General features: G+C 35.7%; 1 protein-coding gene across 4 annotated transcripts in view; it reads left to right on the top strand.

Moving 5' to 3' along the window:
• The window catches only part of Cd36 (CD36 molecule), a 98,762-nt gene that overhangs the window by 46,687 nt on the left and 31,400 nt on the right, over positions 1 to 20,675 (top strand). For 2 of the 4 annotated variants that reach the window (XM_021162090.1, XM_029477077.1), the window contains exons 2-4: positions 5,774 to 5,827; positions 11,845 to 11,938; positions 12,407 to 12,616. In XM_021162090.1, the coding sequence (XP_021017749.1) occupies positions 12,497 to 12,616 (120 nt within the window). In that variant the 5' untranslated portion in view covers positions 5,774 to 5,827; positions 11,845 to 11,938; positions 12,407 to 12,496. The remainder of the gene's footprint in view (positions 1 to 5,773; positions 5,828 to 11,844; positions 11,939 to 12,406; positions 12,617 to 20,675) is intronic. The other 2 variants (XM_029477079.1, XM_029477078.1) reach the window with 1 other exon arrangement.

Raw genomic sequence — 20,675 nt, 5'->3', positions numbered from 1 at the left:
TTAGTAGATTTTTTTTTCTTTCCTCCTCTTTTCCTTGTATCATATGAACATATATCCTCACAAATTATGTTGAAATGAACTTCCTTAGGGTAAATCTTTCATAGTTTAAACAATCACTTTCCTTTCCCTTACCTTACAGAGTTAAGTTGTGTTAGTAACTTGTTCACGTAAGAATTGGGTCTGCCAATACTTTTCACTGCATCATGAGATTTGCATATTGACCTAGCCAAACCCACAGGAGAATCTTCCTCAAATACAGAGTTGGTCTCTGTTCATTCTTTCTCACTTATGCATAGCTCCTACTATGGCTTCTATTAAACATGTAAGTAAGGATATTCTGTGTTCTTAATGCTTCTGACACAAATTCTTTTGATTCATTTGGGCCATGTGATGTTAGCCTACAGCTTGCCTTAATATCCTGTAGTTTTTCTTTGAGAGGATCCTCAAATTTTTCTTTTCAAAGCAATATTAGCAATCTGATTTATATTTTCAGTATTTTTTAGAATTGTACTACAACAAATTAATATTCTGTATCTTAATGAGACAAATGTAATATAGCATGCATTCAATACTTCTAATAACTAAATAGGCTAGACATTGAAAAGCCTAGATATCATAGTGTATATAATTTTCCATGTAATACACACTTGTAAATTAAGTCTGCCATGGACAATATTTATTATTCTCAGAACATTAAATAATAAATGATTTCATTAGTATTACTTTGTTAATTAATGTTTTGATTTAATTTATAGGACATTAGAATGCTATTTTATCTTATTTGATTACTAATTACTACCTGTTCATTCTTTATAATGTACACACATAATTTTCTTCTTAATATCAGATCATTTTAATTTTATTTCTAAACATTAATTTGAAAAGGATACATCAAACTAGATATGAAGACTATATTTAACATTTCTTATTTAATGCATTGTTATTGTATTTGTTTGGGGTGTGGGTTTGTGTGTAGCATGTCTCATGTTCGGAGGTCATAATGCAGCTTTTAGCTGTCTTTTCAAATGTCTACCATGATTTCTAGGCACTAATCTCAGGGACTTTGGTTTGTATGGCAAGTGCATTTTTCCATGAGCCATCTAACTGGGCCATTCATTATTTCTTCCCCCCCAAAAGGACTTGATGTTTGTTTTCACAAGCGTCACCCTGGAGATCTTTGTGTTTTCTTAAGTCTAATGAGAGAGTATGGTGGTCAACTGAAAGAATCCAAACATAATCCAATGTCTAGCAGATAGTAAATGCCCAATGTGTCAATACTTTCAGATTATGACTACCTTAATATTAAGAGTTTTTGTATAAATATACATTTATAATCTTAGTCATACAGAGATGTTGCTTTTAATTTGCTGAAGTCTCAGAGAAAGCAACTCAAATATCCTAAACAGTTGTCAATTATTGTGAATCACCAACAACCTCAATTTTAACGTAAACCTACCTTTTAAAGGTTACAGCCACTATATGAGTTTTATTAAGCTTGAGGGTGTAGGTAGACTGTATGGACTTCCATTCCACTGAAAGACATCAGTGGCACAGTGACTATATCACGTTCTGTGTCAGATCCTATTGTGAATGTATGAGAATTAGACATGTGTCATGTGACCCCTCTCTTCTAGAAACTTGTAATGCATCTGTCATCAGCCTCTTAAATATGTCCCAATATTTGTGTCGTCAACTTATTGCACTTGCTCTTTTCACAAGAGTTGAACTGCATAAATCAGCTGTTTAAACTACTGCCACAAAGGATTTTTAAATAGTCCTAGACTGCGGGGTAAAGGGTATAATTTTCATAATCTCAAAACAAAGAGAGACATTGTAACTGTGCCAAGACCTTTAAAAGCAAATAACAGAACATTGATGAATGAAGTACTAAATTCTATAGTGTAAAAAATATTTTAAAAGGGTAAGATTTTTACTATTTTTACTGCTTTTTATAATTATTTGTTTAATTTAGATCCAGATAGGAACTTCCCTTCCCTGCTATCCTTTCAGTCTCTCCCCCTCCCTTACCCTCCTCAATCCACCTCTTTTCCTCTTTTCTTCTAAAAACCTGAGTCCTCCAATGGCTATCAACCAGCCTTGGCATATCAAGTTGCAGTAGGACTGTCTGATCTTATTCTATTGAGGCTAGACCAGGCAGCCCAGTAGTGGGAAAGCAATTCTAAGGCGGGCAATGTAGTTAGAGACAGCACCTGCTGCTGTTTGAGGAGTCCTATATGAAGACCCAGCTGCATAACTCTACGTATGCAGAGGGCCTACGTCCATCTAAAAGGCTGACATTTTTAGTTGAACATTTTTAAAAATCACAAAGGTCATTTTCTGCTTTTCTACTTATAAATAAGAGAAAAATATAAAATGACCTCTGAAGAAAAAAAATGGCACTATTATCAGTAAGTGTTAAGATAAAAATGACAAATAGGCTTCAGAAAATAGGATATAATTTACTTAAATAGTTACCACGAAGTCAACAACAGAGCCTGATCAATGTACTTCTTAAAACTCAGAGGTTTGTTTGAGTCCATGTGGACCGTGATTGAAGGCTTCTCACATATTGTGGAGTGCTTACCATCCTGTTCAATGCTCTGGGGAATACCGCTAAACAGACATAATCCTTCCTCATAGAAAAAACATACCAGCAGGTGCGTAAACAGGTCGTAAAGGCTAATCAGTTGTAGGCCTTCTCCAGCCATGATAAGTGTTCTTTGGGAAAGCAAAGCAAGAAAGAAGGAAAGATTTAATAGGCTCAGGAATGGGAGTGTCGGAACAGAACCCTGACTGACTGACGGGCAGCTTCAGGCGTTGTCAAGTGCTTTACACTAAACAACTTAGTGTTTAATGCCCTTTTTAATTTTCATCATTTTTTTTTTGATTAAAAGAAAGAATGTAGAAGGCACATTAAGTTTGACGATCACCTCACAGTGTAAACATGTCACCATTCCATATACAACTTCGGCATTTTTTCATGTATAACAAGGCAACCACAGGACAAACCAAACAAAAGCAGGCAGTAAGGGATGCTTCCATAGCTCCTGATGCACACTTAGCTAGTCATATCTAATAAGAACAGGATTCAAAACAACATCTGCTCATGTTATCATGCCAAGGAGACTTCCCAAAGAATTGAAGCTCTGTTGACCTATGGCCATTGATATCCTATCCTACCATTCATTATCTGTTTATTTATGATTGGAACTGCTATCTATAAGGCTAGGGGAACTTCCTGGGGAACATATTGGCTCAAAATACTGTATCAAGTGATATTTAAGGATCAAAACCTGGGCCTGGTGAGATAGCTCAGTCAGTAAAGCATTTGAAGATGACAGTCCTGTTCTCAGGATCCATGTGAAAAGGTGAGGTTTCTAGTCCCAGTGCTGGGGAGATGAGATAGTCATATACCTGGAGATTTATGGCCAGACATCCTCGCATAGTCACTGAGTCCCTGATGCTAGTGAAGACGTTATCTCATAAAACAGCAAAAAAGAAGTAGATAGCATACAGAGGAATAACACCTACAGTTGTACTCTCTCTTCCACATACATGTGTGTATATCGATACATGTATTCACTTGTACTGATGCACATACATGATTACACATATATGTATATACCTTCTCTCTATATACACATACATAAAAAACAACCCAACTCTTTACTCTTAAATGATCATAGCATACACTGCCTTAGTGCTCAAGTTGTTATTTAGCTGCATATGTAGCAGAGGATGGCCTAGTCAGCCATTGATTGGATGAAAGGCCCTTGGTCTTGCAAAGAATCTATGCCCCAGTATAGGGGAATGCCAGGGCCAGGAAGTGAGAGTGTGTGGATGGGTGAGCAGGAGGAGGGAGAGGGTATAGGGGATTTTTGGGGAGGAAACTAGGAAAGGGGATAGCATTTGAAATGTAAATGAAGAAAATATCAAATAATAATAACAAAAAAGATTACAAAAAAATTCATGCTGTGGATTCAATTCCACTGTGTGCCTTTTGCATCTTGAATAGCAAGAGCTGTTGGCTATGAGGTTGGACAACATCGACCAGTGGTCTTTGTGAATATGAATTTGGTGTTTTGGCATGCTCAATGGAAGATGTAACATTTTCCTCTCCAGAGAAAGTCAGAAGATACATATGACAGTAGTGTGACTAATAATCAGTCAAATGAATGCAATGTTCATGTGCACATCTATTTGCAGGAAATATCGTTTTCTGTTAGTGCCCATATTTTCCTCATTCTGTATTGGTCTTCCCAATATTGTTAAATATTCTCTTTACGACTCCACTTTATCTGTACTTATGTTAGAAACCTATCTCTAGATGGCTGTGTTGGTATTTATATGCATGAGAATTCAATCTGAGAAAAAAGTATTTATATCAAAAAGATTGAAGTCCATAATACATTTGTAGAAAATTCACAATCCCGGTCAAAATATTTCTTAAGGTATTCTTTTTCTTTCCTTGTCATATCATGAAATGTAGATACATTTTTCACAGTTTTAAGAGGATTGCCAATAGTTTCCTTTCCTATAAGTAACTCATTCAATATGAAATGCATAAGTAATTTATATTGAGGGTTTACAAGATGGTGTCATCACTTTTCCCACTGAAATCAAAGTCAAAATCCCTATAACCCTGAAGTATGTTAATGACCTCTTGGTAGTAGTTAAATATATAGGTGTTATCCCCTGGGAAACCTCATGAGGCTAAAAAGGAGTTTCAGATGTTCTCCAGTCATTTTTCACCCCTATAGGCAAGAGGGAGATTTGCCAGGGTCACACACCAATGGCAAGCACAGTGTAAGACCAAGGAATGGCTTATCCCTGAGCTTATGAGCTAAATATATTCTTGCCCGTGACTCTTAGTTGCTTCATTTTAGGAGCGACCTGGAGACTATTTTCTAGTGAGCTTGTCAGCTTTGGGCCGTGATAACCTTATGAGGGTTTTGCGTGTCTGTTAGTGGATTTTTTGTGAGAATATTCTTCCCATTGTAGATCTAGAATGACTGAGGTTGATGACATGCTATGCTCAGTAGTATTGGAGTTGTTTGGTACTTGCGGTTTTTATTTTGGATGAATATATTTAAGCTATTTTTCTTTTTTATAAGTATATCACCATCCTCTTGAAATTTCAGCTAACTTAACAACAAAAAATGACAAATAGTTAAGAACTTCCACCTAGAACAATGGGCCATTTCCTTTTGTGAAGTTTGTTTGTCATCCCTGTTGATTGACAAGAGTTTCCAATTGTTTTCCAAATTATGAATCTGAAAGTCTTCAGGTTCATGCTAGGTAGGATAGAAAAACACTCTTCTCTGCACTTTATGACCTGAGATTTGCAGGCTTTGCTGGGACAGACCAACCAGTTCCCTAATTTACTTCCCTTTTGCTGCTACACTCCAGCATCTGGAATAACAATTACAATGGAAAACAAAGTATAGAAGGGGCGGCTCAAGTAATCAGTTCCATTGGTTCTCTGGCCTCTGACTTACTTGGATGGGAACATGGCCAAAAAAAAAAAAAAAAAAAGACTGCTGAGTATTTCAAATGTAGGTGATGGGTCTTCACCAGAAATAGACCCTTGTGAGCTTAACTAGCAGTGAAGTGTGACTTTTATTTTCTCTTCTTTTTTACAATTCCCCTGGCAACCAACCACAAATTAGCATCTGACGTTGAATTTTTTAAAGCTCTTTTCAACTCTCACACACATAAGTAGTGAGGAATCCAGGGTAGGGGTTTTCTACTGAGGACTTTTTCTTCTTCACAGCTGCCTTCTGAGATGTGTGGTGCAACTGGTGGATGGTTTCCTAGCCTTTCTAAGGTAAGTTATATGGGATTTTCCCTTTACATTAAAAAAAGAAAGAAAGAAAAATTTTTCTGTCTTTACACTGAGAGAAGATAATAATATTTTAAAACACTTACTATGAAAAATGTCAAATGAAGAGTAAATAAATCCATTGCTTTCTTACAGTCTTTAGGCTTTATTGAATGCTTATATGTTACTTACAGATCTACTTATAGTTTTCCTGGATAGTATTAAAATTGTGTTCAATGACCAGTGATATTTTAGTTTATGATTTTTGATATCATGTGTATTTTCAACACTCCTTTGTCAATATTTAAAATGATCTATAGGCCAAGTTGGGTTTTATTCAAAACTTCTCTATTTAAACATGATTTTTACTTTAAAATATAAGAACATTTTTCAAGAGTGTTGATACAGTTGATACAGTGTCTTGAAATGTAATTTGTTAACTATTTGCTGCTGTTCAGTGTCATTAGCTTGTTGAAGTTTCAGTGGACAATTTGTGGTGAACTTGATTATTTTTTCCACAGTTAGGAATAAGGCAGGAATTACATATACATTTACTGAGCACTTTTCTCTAATGAACAAAAATATTTTACTCCCCAAAAGGAGTGAGTAATTTCAAATAATGACTTTAAATTTAATTAATGTGTATCAGTATACTACTTAAATGTAAAAATGAAAGAAAATTAATGCCTTTGAAAATTAAAAAAATAATCATTTCAAATACTAGTAAGTTATTTCCCTAAATCTTAAATTTGGGTTTAAAGAATAGATAACACATTTTAGAAAAAATTTAACTACCTAATTATTAACTATTATTATTAACTACATAACTATAAATGGCATATTTTTTATAATCAATTTGAAATGTTTCTGAAGATGTAAGGATCCAGGAATTTCCAGTCCTTTCATAAATAATGTTAAGTTGGCAATGTCTTTTGAAAGTGTAAGAGATCTTTCCTGTACATACTACTTTGAAAATCAGTAAAAATAAAATCCTCAAGAAATTTTACTAGTTGATTTTCCAAGAGTCTTTTAGAGTATATAAATGACCAATGTAGAAAACCCTTTCCACTAAAATCATTATTGAACCAGAACAATAAACCAAACTTAGATTAACAGATAACAGGGTGGCCTGGAGAAAATATTAAAGTTAACAATGGGTGGGGTATTTGTACAGAGTGTACTAAAAACTTTGGAATTAATTTTGAAAGTCACAGTTGCTCCTCTTACCATTAATAAAATTATGGTTATATTTCTCTAAATTTGAATAATTTTAATATTTTTTGCCTACTTTGCTTTTCATTTCCTGAAGGAACCAATTTTGTTACTATTTTGTGATTTAATCCACTGTTTTATAGTTAACTTTCTAAAATATTCAATTGCATGGTCTGATGGAGTAGTTATTTCACCACTGAACAAAAATTTGATATTACACGTGCAATGTATACAAATCAGATTTTATTAAAATTTGAAAATATTTATGCAGTTTTTATATAACCACAATTACTGCACTTTTCTAAATTATGGTATTGGGCAACAGAACATTAGTTATTACTACATTGTGGTTGCTTAAAATAATCTTACATAATACTTGAAACTCATTATTTACACATTTTAACTTCTTCTTGTATACACTTGTAATCTTTCTTAATCTATGTCAATCTTAGGGAAAATAGAATAACAAAATAATTTGCAAAAAACCACAACTGAATTCTTACCATCTTCTACCTTTTAGCCCTTCTCTGATCTTATATTTAACACTGAATCATATGTGCTATTTAACCAGAGAGTTCTATTTCTACACATAATTTTATAACAATTGGCCTAGGTCTTTTGTTTCAGCATGGTCAATTACTACCAAATAACTGAACATCTTCCTATAGAGGAATTTTAATCCAGCAACATGGCTGCTCTAGCAAGTGATCATATCCAAGTTTCTCCCAGGTCTGTGTGATCTGGCTGGAATGTAGACACATCTTTAATCCCAGGAGACAAGCAGCTCTCTTGGGTTTAAGAAATTGAAGACCATCCAGGGATAAAGCAAGTTTAGTGTAATGAAAAGCTTAGCTCCATGCATGGTGGTACATGTCTTTATATCCCAGCACTCAGGGACAGAGGCATGTGGACCTCTGAGTTCTAGTCAGTCAGTTCTGTTGAGTCAATGAGTTGAGAGGCATTGCAGTAGAGAGGAGTTCTTGGCAGTTCACTTCATAGAGTCAGCTTTACCAGGATAGTTTTAAACAGATGGGTTGTAGGTGAAGACAGAAGGAGCCAAAGAATGTCAAAGAGACAGAAGATTAGAATAGATTGCCAGAGTTAGTTTGAGGCTAAAAAGAGAAATTCAGCTACAAGCTGAGAGAAGCCAGTTTGAGTCAGTCAGTCTGGAAAAGAGTTGGGGCCAGAAAAGCTGAGTTGAATCAGCCAGCCAGAATTCAGAAAAAACTAGAAAAGGTAAGTTTATTCAGCAGTGGGCCTCTGAGATGACAATTGCATCTGGCAAATAAAATCACATTTACACCTTCCTGTTCATCTATGCTTAAATGTATATATTGTCTTTATAGAATCATGGCTTTATAAATACCAATAGACAGGGTGGAGGGTAAATGTGTAAAAACACATAATAATTTTTTTTAAAAATCCTGTATTCATATTTAACCTGTTATTCATTTAATTACCTCAAGTTGTATTTGCACATTAGGTTATCATGGGTAGGTGCTGTTCTTTTCTTGGGAAAGGAAGACTCTACAGGAAAAGATGACATTTTTTATAGTTTTATGGCCTGGTTTCCTATGTTAAGAATAAGAATATTTCGCTGTTGGTAGATGGAGGAAAAGAGAATCCATGTGCCAGACTGATTCTGAAACATTATCATATTCACTGTTCACATCTCAGCATACATTACCTGTGGATCATGTCTTCTCTAGGTGGAGTTTCTGAGGGAACACAGTTTGAAACACGTGTGGGAATAATTAAGAGATTCCTCCCGGGAATTTGCTCTATACTTTGGCCTATTTACCAGGGAGTCTGCTTATAGCATCCTACCTCAGACTTTGCCCAATCTATTGGGTTCTACTAGGTTTCTCATTTATTAAAAGGGCCCCATGTTTCAAAGTTCATAATAGACAATCAGACAACACCAGGAAAATAATAATAATAATAATAATAATAGTAATAATAAATGATAATAATACTACCACTTCCCCTGCTCCTTTTAAAGACATTGAAAAATATAGAATCCACTCTGAAGTTCTGAAAATGCAATCTAAATGTATTTTGTTCAGTGGATAAGAGATAGCAGCTGACAGATTTGTAACTAGTGATATTTTAACACATGGCATCCTATTCCCTCTCCTCCTTTAGATTAGTTCAAACAGTTCTCTGGTCCTGATTATTCTTTGTCTTTTAAAGTTCAATACTTTAAGCAGGAAACAGTTTTTTATAAGTAAATATCTGCACTATAGAATTAATGTTAGCAAAATTAATGTTAAGTTAGAAAATAAATAACAATGTAAAATATGAGCAGGTATGCTACTGAGTAAATGTAATCCTCTCAGATCTTCTCAGATCCAAATTTTGGAGTCCTTAATAGCTAAATTGACAGAAAGTATTTAAAAAGATTATATGTTTCTTTGAAGATAAGTATGGATGGCCAAGGTGCAGGCTAGAATGTGCTAACTTGAGCATTTATCTCTTCAGGTCAATAAAAGACCTTCAGTTTTATGTCATGTACTATGAGAAAGAAAAGCACGAACACACTATAAACCCCTCCTTCCTCGTAATGTTAAGGGACTAAATGATAATCAGTGAGCCCTAGTCAAACAAGGATCTTTCCTAATTTTAGGGCAATCCCAGAAACTTTATTATGACATGATGTAATGATAAGAAATTAGTCATTGAAAATATGAACCAGTGGATAAGCTAATTTCTTCCACTCTGTCAAATATCAGCACATGGTTGAAAGAATGTTATATAAATGCTTATATTAAGGTTTACCATAATAATCTAACTAAATATATTTATTGATACCCTTGTTTTCTAAGAAGTCTGACTGTACTTCAGTGGGACACATGCATGTTCTCACTTCCGTTTGAACAGACATAACTCAGGCCATACCTACCTCTACCTACTGATTACTAGTCAGGTTTACATGCCCTATGATTGATTTCTTGGCAATGGAAAACAGGTTCTGTTTTTTGGATGCTTCAGTAGATGCTGTTATAACTTTTCATCTCTTGTAGAAACCTTTTGCTCTTAATAATAGGAATACTTCAATAACAAAAATGTGGAAATGGCATACTCACAATTCATATTTATGGTAATATAGATCCAAACAAGGGACAAATATATGCACTCCTAGTTCAAAACCAATAATATTCTAATTTTAAGGTCACTTTATACTCTACTTGTCAGAATTGTAAATTATTTTACTAAATAATTTCTAGCTTTTATTTATAAAATGTGTGTGTGTGTGTGTGTGTGTGTATTAAACTTTCAGGGTTTAATGATCTCTTTCTGCCTTATAGATGCCAATCAATATATCAGGCTTGGCAGCAAGTGTACTTATGCACTGTGCCATCTCCCTGCCCCAAATAAATAATTTTAATGATGTTCATATGGACATTAAATAACTTTCTAAATAAAGTAACTCAGTAGGTGTTTTTTCTTAGATCTAATTAATTTATATTCACCAAACTTCTATAACACACAGGATTTCCTGTCCCAGTTCTAAGATCATGGGGCACATTTTCTTTTTTGGGGGGAGGGGCACATTTTCTTAAAGAGGCTCTTTTCAACTTTTCTAAGAAGAGTTAGGCAGATATGAAGTGTGTCAGGAACAAAGGTCTCTGGGTTGTCACCTTGCTGTGTAATCACAGTTGCCATACCTTTTGGTTTCCCAGGAAACAACTTGGAAACCATCCAAAAATGGGTGAATATCATTTCTGCTTCTAGCATAGGAAATTGCCACTTTCACTTTAGATCCTATTTTGAAACATTAGAAAAGTCAAAATATAGAGAGACAGTATTTCTTTATTGCCTCTTAGAAGGAGGCAGAAAGGTCGGGTTTATTTCACCTCCAACCTTTTATTTGTGCCGGGTGCTGGATCCCTCTGCTTTCATTTCTGCCTCACAGGTATGATTCTTCCTATACAGTTGGCAGAATCCAGCCTCCACACCAGTTCTGTGGGTGCTTGTAAGATTGTTTCAAGGAAAAGTCTCAGACCTTCCAATTGCATGTAAGGAGTAGGGCTAAGCAAAGAGAAGCTCCAGGGGTTACAGAGGGAGTACAGTTGCCAGGAAAGGGTCTGGGCCGTTTGTGCTTCTCCATCTTTGAGAAAGGCGTATGGTTGTACTCAGAGTATTTTATAAATGCTCTCTGTGTGCCTTATCTTTTCTTGGTTCTATTGACATCTGTGTAGCGCTCTTGGCTATGGGCATTTTGTTGTTACCCAAAACTGTTCTAAAGTACAAACCACAGGTATACACCACACCATGAAGGGTTAAACACTATTATAAAACTGTCACTGAAGCCCAACTTCTTCTTCAAGTATTGATCAAAAAGACACGATTCTATCAGTTTTGTTACAGCAGGATCCTGTTGTTCTGTAAAGTGCTTCCTTCCAATATTATACAACACCCAATTAACTGCCTGCATGGAGTGCATAGTAGCAATACTATAAGAGCATTGACATGAATCTCTACATAGGAAAAAAATAATGCTACTAGAGTTGGATGCACAAAGGAATCTTTAAGAATAACAAAAACCTACTATAATATATACATATTATATTTGTATCTTCAAATTCTTTAACATATGTTTTGTCAAAATCATTGATAGTGAAATTAGAAACCATATACTTTTAAAAGTTTCTGGAATGTTTTCCACACTGTATGGGGAAAGTTTCAGGCATGAACATAAAAGCTGGAAAGGAAGTGGAATTTTCATTAATGCTATGATTATATTAAAGAAAATAGTAGTATTGACTTTTGTGATAATGTTTTTCCTCTGCATTTTTTTGTTTTGACAGGTAGTTTACAAATGATTTGAAGTGCTGATCCTTTCAAAGTCTCAACAGATTATTTCTCAAACAACTCATACATTGCTTTTTATGCATGAATTAGGTATGTTACCACTACGGTCATGGGTTAGTAGACAAGGCCTATCAGTCCAGCCACATTTGTTTTGCAGGAGAATTCCTGGCAGAGCACTCAGGTTTCTGTTTGGGTGGAGAAACTAGATAGGGAGTGAAGGTATAAAAAAGCATGCCACACTGTGGTAAGGAGTACTAGGATGGGAATATGTTTATATGGCTCTCCTTAGATAAGATTATAGTATGTTAATCACCAAAGGATTAATGTGCAAAGCAGAAAAGTTTAAAAACCAAGCATTCTCTCTGTTACTCCTGCTTCTGGTGAGTTTTTTTATGAACAAAAGGAAGGAGTAGAACCTAGAAAACCAGTGTGGTAAAACAAACAAAAAGACTTGTTTGTTAGTTGGCAAAATCATCTGTATCAGTAGCATGATTTCTTTGTACTTTGATCTTTTTGTGCTAATACTTAAGCTTCTTTTTTATGACCTCTTTCTAATAGTAGAACCAGGCCACGTAGAAAACCCTGTGATTGTACCTGGGAGTTGGCGAGAAAACCAGTGCGCTCCCTTGATTCTGCTGCACGAGGAGAATGGGCTGTGATCGGAACTGTGGGCTCATTGCTGGAGCTGTTATTGGTGCAGTCCTGGCTGTGTTTGGAGGCATTCTCATGCCAGTCGGAGACATGCTTATTGAGAAGACAATCAAAAGGGTAAAAACGACTGCGAGAACCTGGTGTACCATTTACTTATTGTCCCGTGTCTCTTGTTGTTATTGTGTTATTGTTCTGGATGCTTGCTTGTTTTATATTGTCTGGTAATTTTATACTTTGAGTAAGAAGGGTGAATCACTGTAACCTAACAAGATAAAGTAAGCATTTGGGAAACATTACAATGTAATGCAAAGTGAGCTCACATACAGTCTTATAAATATAATGTAAATTGGACTAGAATACATTACTAATCTTAAATACATCATTTTGTTAAGACTTCAGATCAGAGTCATATAATTTAGTAGAAACAATTTTCTTTACTTCTGGAGTAGACTGGCATGCTTTTGAATAGAAATATTCAAATAAGTGTTTTATAAGGGTATGATTATCAAAGTAGTTGCATTTTAATTAACCATGAAAAAATGCATGTATCTATTTGAGAAGCTCTGGAAAACTGCTCATTTAGATAGGTGTCATAGTCATTACTAATAAGTAGTCTCTGTTTACTCGCTTTAGGATTTGGCTTTGTTAAACTTTCAGGGAAAATGTTCAGTAGGATGCATCAAGCTAACATCAAAAAACAACAAAAACAAAAACACAATAAATCTCACTGAAACTCAAGTTGGAATGATTTAAATATATTGATATGGACAAAATCATCTCCCTCCCTAGTTCATTGAAATTAACTTCAAATTCAAAGAGATTTTAGTGAATTGAAGATATTTTAAGGGGAAGACTACCTGCTGTGGTCCTGAAAGAAATTCAACAGTTTGAAAATAGTGGTTATAAATAAATCTACCCAGAACAAAGTGAACGGTAGAGGAAAGGTTTCTGCCCTGTGCAGAAGTACCCATGTTCATGGGAAAAGTTATCAGCTAATAGTGCCCAAATGTCATAGGCAGGAGCACTCACCTCCCAAATTAGTTCTGATTCTAGTAAGCTAGACATCCAGTAACTGCACTGCAGAGAGAAGAACCAGAGAAGTGGATTAGTTGTATTCATTTGTGCTGAAACTTCTGTTATTGATAAGACCATTCAGTCTGTTATCTACTTGTTAATTTCTTGCTACATTGCCTTCTTCAAGATATAAGCAAGCATTATTTGCATTCACAGGAACATTGATTTAATAGAATTAACATAAAGCCCTCATATATAGCTATTCACAAATAGAAGTTACTGCTTTGTAGTTTTTCTTGTTTCATTACAAATGCTGAGGATTTGAGGTGAAATATTCCCTCTCATTGAATTATTTAGTTGTCATCTCTCTGTGTGGGTTAATAAAGGTAAGAATTCCTATACACACACACTATATTGTTCAATAATTATAGAATCATCCATTTCTCCAAATGTTTGCATTTAATGAAAAATGTTATATTCTTCAATAAATGTTTTAAATTGTACATACTATTATATATGTACATATAAATATATTATATATGACCTTTAACTCAATGTTGGGTAGTAGTATCTTTCTTGGTACTATTATCAATACAGAATTACCAAGAAAGGTAGGGGTGGAAGAGTGGAGGCTTGCTTGACCAGAGTTGAAGAGCGGAGGGAGGGGAGAATGGAACTGCCACTTCTACAGGCCTTTTTATTTTGCTACTTGTGGTTTTCACCCAGATCATCGTAGATTATTTTCTCTGTTAACACATAGACTAGAACTGTTGTTGGAACAAAATAGTCACAGTCTTCTAGGATACAACATTATAAACTAGCAAGAACAGTGGCTGAACACTGATAATTAATCTTTTCTTCATATAACAAAACTTGTTCATATAAACTTTCTTGAGGAGTATGTGAGTGCTAGCAGCATTCTGAATTAAATCTTTACTAATTTTATCTGAGATCATAATGAGAACTTATAAAAAGAGAGTTTTAGACAATCAAAGTTCATTTTTATAGCATGAATTATTGAGAGCAAAATAAATAAAAAAGTTTAAGAAATATCTAAAACAATGTGTATCTTATAGAAAAATGAACAAACCTTTGAGAGTATAGAACTAAATTTTGTATAGTATAGAAAAATAAATGTCATATAGGAAGAAAAATGAGAATTTTCATGAGTATTAGGAAGATACTGAAATTTTGTTTGATTTTGAAGAAGCATATCACTTGAAAAGCCCATGAGACTAATTAATGTCAGGAGAGAAGCTGTGGGCTGCAGCTAAATGCCGTGGTGAGGGGCAGACTGAGGTACTACATGGAAGAAAGATTGAATAAGTCAGGTAGAAGATGACTCTAAGGAAGCAGGGTTTCAGACACAACAGATGCACATATGAACTCACAGAGATGGTGACAGCATGCAGAAGACCTGCACAAGTTCAAACTAGACAAGAAGCCAGCAAAGAGAAGGGAAGAGGACATAAAATTCTCACCCCCTAACCAAGAATCTATGCAGTGGATACCTGCTGGGAAAAAAAAATCACTTTTCTTCAATGCAGCACCAATTTGAGTGATTTAAACTACACACTAGGAAAGGTCCTATGCAGGATCAAAAAGTAGTTGGCCTACACAAAATGGATTCCATGTTTTGTCGTGCAGTTTTTGCTTGCTTTGCTTTGGTTTAGGTTTTCTGCTTTGTCTGGTTTGCTTTTCTTTGATTCTCTGTTTTGATTTTCATTTGAGAGAGAGAAAATGAAGGAAGGAAGGAAGGAAGGAAAGAAAGAAAGAAAGAAAGGAAGGAAGGAAGGAAGGAAGGAAGGAAGGAAGGAAGGAAGGAAGGAAGGNAAGGAAGGAAGGAAGGAAGGAAGGAAGGAAGGAAGGAAGGAAGGAAGGAAGGAAGGAAGGAAGGAAGGAAGAAAGAAATCAGGTGGGCTGGGTGGTGGATAGGAGGGTTGAATCTGCAAGGAGTTGGTGTTGGGGGAGAGGAAAACATGATCAAAGTATACTGTAAGGTATTAAAAGGTGAATAGCTTAGCAAGGTTAGAATAAACAAAAGGTGGGTATAAAGCAAAGTGTACTTGGATTTAAGAAGCTTTAAGCAATAAGAAGAATAACTAATTGGTGATGTAATAAACATAGTTGCTATATTGTTTTCAGTAAGATGAAAGGAAACATGTATTTAGAGAGCAGTACCATCAATAGCCTGGTGGTATAATTAAGACCTTCCTATGTAAAAATTCATTTAATTGTCATAAATAAACATGTGAGATTATTCAATCAATTTTATTATCTCAAGATATTAAATCAATTATGCCTTATTTAGTCAATAGGAAAAGTTAGAGATTAAATGGTATATCCTTGAATAGTATGACCCTTAAATGGATGGGGTTAGGAAGTGAAGACACAAAAGATACAGAAGAATAAACATCGTCTCACAAATCTTTGTAAAGGAGAATTAAAAATAGTTTTTGTACAATAGAAATGTCTTTGTTTATAAGTCCATTCCATGGCAAAAAGCCCTGAAGTGGGTAAGTTCAAGGAAAAGCTATTTATGTAGATAAATAGCCTTCAAATTTTGGATAGAAGGATTAAATCAGGGAGGAAATGAGTAACCATGGATTTACCATAAGATGTCCAGTTGGCTTGTTGATGGGAATACATATTCGAAGACGTGAAAGCATAGATATTTGGCAAGTGGCTGATGCAAGTATCACTCTGTACTCAAAGGTCAGAGTTCAGATAGATTTGATCATTGCTTGGAAATAATAGATAAACCTAGACAAGCATTCTGCCTTTTAGGGGTTGAGTGTCCAAAAAAGAAAAAAAAAGCAGGGTTGTATACTACAAGAATTTTTGCATAGTCAGAGACAAAGGGAAACAGGAAAGGAAAAGAAGGGGAAAAGAAGGTTTTTTGTTTGTTTGATTGGTTGGTTGGTTGGTTTTGGTTTTGTTTTATGAAGAAGGTGTGGGGAAAAGAGTGTAATTTAGGAGGAAAACAGCTATTAAGGCATGATCAAATGAAATATTTCCTAGCTGATGAAAATAGTGGTTAGGGCACATAGAGATGGCCCAGTTGTGATACACTAGTCACACAGTGGGAAGACCTGAGCTCTGTCCCCAGAACTTATGTTAAGGGCTGCCATGGTAACTCATAGTTGACATCGCAGTAACGAAGAAACAGAGAGAGATGACTTCTCTGGGATTTCTGGCCAACAGCCTAACCTGAGCCCTGACTCGGTGGGTTATTTGTCCTAAAAAAGGACTGTGGAGTTTAGGGATCCCAAAGGCTGATAAGTGGGTTAGACCTTAGGACACCACATGCAAGTGCACATGATTTTGGTTCACAATCAATGCTTTAGAAACAGAATTCAGCACATGTATGTTTCCTTTTTCTTTCCCAGATTATTATCATGTAGTTCATGACTCACCCCGAATGGTAATCTCCTATGTAAAGTTCTTATATAAATCCTAAAATTATAACTTTTCAATCTCTGAAACTTTAAATCTTTTTTATCTGTTTGTTTTTGTTTTTGTTTTGTTTTTGTTTTTGTTTTTGTTTTTTTCAAGACAGGGTTTCTCTGTATAGCCCTGGCTGTCCTGGAACTCACTTTGTAGACCAGGCTGGTCTCGAACTCAGAAATCCGCCTGCCTTTGCTTTCCAATTGCTGGAATTAAAGGTGTGCACCACTACCGCCCAGCTGAAACTTTAAATCTTAATGCTCCAATATAATTTAATACATTTTAATTCATATTTAAATTGATCATAACCTAATTTAATGAGTTAAGACCTAATAATACAGCCATTTGTTCTTTTAACACAACTGTAACCAATTATATGAATTCTCTTTCACTTTACAGATATAACCCACAAATGTAAGAACTTTTATTAGCTTGTATTAATTGTACATTCCAATGAGTTTCTCTGTGATATTTTCCTACATGCATAGAATATATTTTGATTATATTCATTTCTCATGACCCTCTTTGTCCTCTCTCAGCAATATCTTTTCTCTTCAAGCACTATTTTCACCTGCTTTTTTTTTTTTTCTTTATTTGTGACAGGGTGGATGAGTTTAATTCGTGTTGTTTACATGAGAACTCCCCCTATCCCTAGAGAAGTGCTGCTATATCCAACCTTCTGCATATTATATTCTGTACTAACAACTCTGATGAGTTTGTGAGCAATACAGCCATACCATCCATACCATGTCATCACATTCTTTCCCTATAGATGCCTTATTCAAGGCTGAGCCAGCAAGAAACATTCACTTATTCTGAGCACTTTCTCAGTTATAAATCTCTATAATAACTCCCATCCTCTGCCAAGGCCAGCTTCCCTGCAGTGCTTGTCTATGGGCATGGAAGTAAAATATTAAGAAAGCTGGAAGAGCACAAGTCCACTTAGCCAAACAACTGCAGTTGTTAGGGTCTGCAACCTCCACAGCTAGGGCATTTGACTAGATTTACTGTGCCAGGATAGAATTCCCTCCTGTGCCATGGAGCCTCACATCTAAGCTGAAAGAGGTTAGCTATACTGTTCTACTTAGAACCGGTCCTGGGTAGATTGGATGTATGTCGTGTCTTTACATTATAAGGAAACTAAGATATAACTAAGTTAAATAACCTGCACAGACTCACATAAATCTATACTATGTAGTTTCTAGAATAGGATCTAGTTTCAAAATATGCTGAATGTGCTAAACATGACTCAGTTTTCACATGTTCTTTGGTGAATGGGGCAATTCTTATAATTTTGTGTGCCACCTACCTCAATACAAAAAAGTATAAGGGAACTTTAATTATTACACTAACATTAACTGTTATATGAAGGAGACATGTACACTTGGTTTTGCCATTATATTAAAAGAGTACTCACCCACACAACTGTCAAAGTTAGTGGGCACACCTCAGTCTTTGAGTGATAGCTGCCCCACCCTACCAGTCTACTAGTTTCTCTGTTCAACGAACAAATGATAAGGTCAGAAATCATTTCTGATCTCTCCCTCTCCCTCTCCCTCTCCCTCTCCCTCTCCCTCCTGCTTGTGGACGTTGTACATCGTGGTGCGCACTAGGCTCCGCACCACGATGTACAACGTCCACAAGCAGAATATACAAACCATCACAGTTTGATTTTGGTTTTTGTTTTTGGTTTTGTTTTTGGTTTTTTTTTTTTTGGTTTTTCGAGACAGAGTTTCTCTGTGTAGTCCTGGCTGTCCTGGAACTCACTCTGTAGACCAAGCTGGCCTCGAACTCAGAAATCCGTCTCCCTCTCCCTCTCCCTCTCCCTCTCCCTGTGTCGAGACAGAGTTTCTCTGTGTAGTCCTGGCTTCCCTGGAACTCACTCTGTAGGCCAAGATGGCCTCAAACTCAGAAATCCACCTGTCTCTGCCTCCTGAGTGCTGGGATTAAGGGCATGTACCACCATTGCCTGCATTTCTGATCTCATAATAGTATACTGACTTATTTTGTTTAAGGACAAAATAATTTTGTGTTTTATGTAATTCAAGGTAAACAGTAACTATTATGTTGGGCCTTAAAATTTTTTATGACATATAGATTCATGGTCTTGTGACATAAGTTAATACAGATTTCACCTTTAATATTCACAAACACCTTTATCTTAAGAAAGCTGGGTTTAATCAATTTTGTAACTTTGATCTAATACTGGGCTTGTGTAGAAATAATCATTTTGGCTGCCTATTTTTTTAAAGGATATTATAATAGAAAAGCAATAGCTATATGAGCATCACATATTGACTCTTATTCCTGTGTACATTGGTTACAGTATTGTAGCATTTATAGCATTTTCAAGCACATTCTAACCTGATACCTTGCTTTTCTCTAATGGCTTCCATTATCCCCAGCATTAAGTAATTTCATATTCTGAAGACAGAAAACTCAATTCACACCTACTACCTAAACAGCTGATCAGGATATGTGTATGTTAGGGAAACCAGTAACAGCATGAACCAAGAAAGGACTGATTTAAAGCTCAATAATACAAATTTCCCTAAGACTCTGCTACTATTTGCCCAGGCTGCACCTATTCCAGCCATGTGCTTTCAAGGAAACTCAACCTCAAAAAGTATGTTACTTCTCCCTCTCCTTTTCTGATCTGATCATTCAGTGAATTGATATTTCTAGGAGAAGAAAGTAGGTTAGGTTGTTCCTATGTTCATGGACTCCCTTAGGCTAATTTTCTATGAAAGATGTTTCTTCCTCTTTCTCTTGAACACTCTTAAACATGGGCATTCTTCCCAAATTACTTAATTGGAAGCGATAAACTCTCCTTGTTTGCACTCGTTACTGAGACTACACAGACATCCTGTTCTGAGAGTCAAGCACTAGAAAAGAAGCTGGGCAAGCATCTATGGTAACTCTCTTACCTTGCAGACAACGAAAGGGACCCTAAGGGGTTTAGTGGCTTTCTAGTTGGTCCCAAAGCTCCTAAACAGGAGGCAGTTTCTAATAAAAGGTGTTTCAGTTGTGATGCTGTATATTTAATTGCTTCATATTTTCAGCACCACTGATACACATGGTTTCTAATGTGTATCATGCATACACACAGACATTAACACACCACACACACACACACACACACACACACATACACACACCACCCCTTCCTCATTTTGCTCTTTGAGAACTAGTGATGCAATGACTAATTAGGGAGAAACACAATCCGGCAATCCTCAAACATGTGATTCACAGAGGTCATATTGGAAAAGATTCCAAAAAAGAAATACCCATATTTATGTAATTAAGCCTCAAGGATTTAAGATCTTCATTTAATAAAGATTAGTTACAATCCCTTGAATTGCTCAACTTTGGAAGAAAGGAATTTTGTTGTTATTCTTGTTATTGTTGTTATTGTTGTCATTGTTGAAAGCTTCAAATAGTACTCAAGTTGTCTCTCAGCTTCTCTCTTTTGGCTCATCAACACAGATTCTGAGTTAGATTATCCCTGACCAAAATCTTTTGTTTGATAACACTTAGAATTAGCTTAACTTACTGTTTTGTTGACTAAGGGAGTGCTGCCACAGGTTCACTTGAAAGGTTGCTTTAAAAGCAACAAGGAGCCGGGCGTGGTGGCGCACACCTTTAATCCCAGCACTTGAGAGGCAGAGGCAGGCGGATTTCTGAGTTCGAGGCCAGCCTGGTCTACAGAGTGAGT

This window comes from Mus caroli, chromosome 5 (genome assembly GCF_900094665.2).
Source record: "Mus caroli chromosome 5, CAROLI_EIJ_v1.1, whole genome shotgun sequence".
Taxonomy (NCBI): Eukaryota; Metazoa; Chordata; class Mammalia; order Rodentia; family Muridae; genus Mus; species Mus caroli.
Note: the sequence above shows the minus strand (reverse complement) of the source record. Positions and strands in the feature narration are given on the sequence as shown.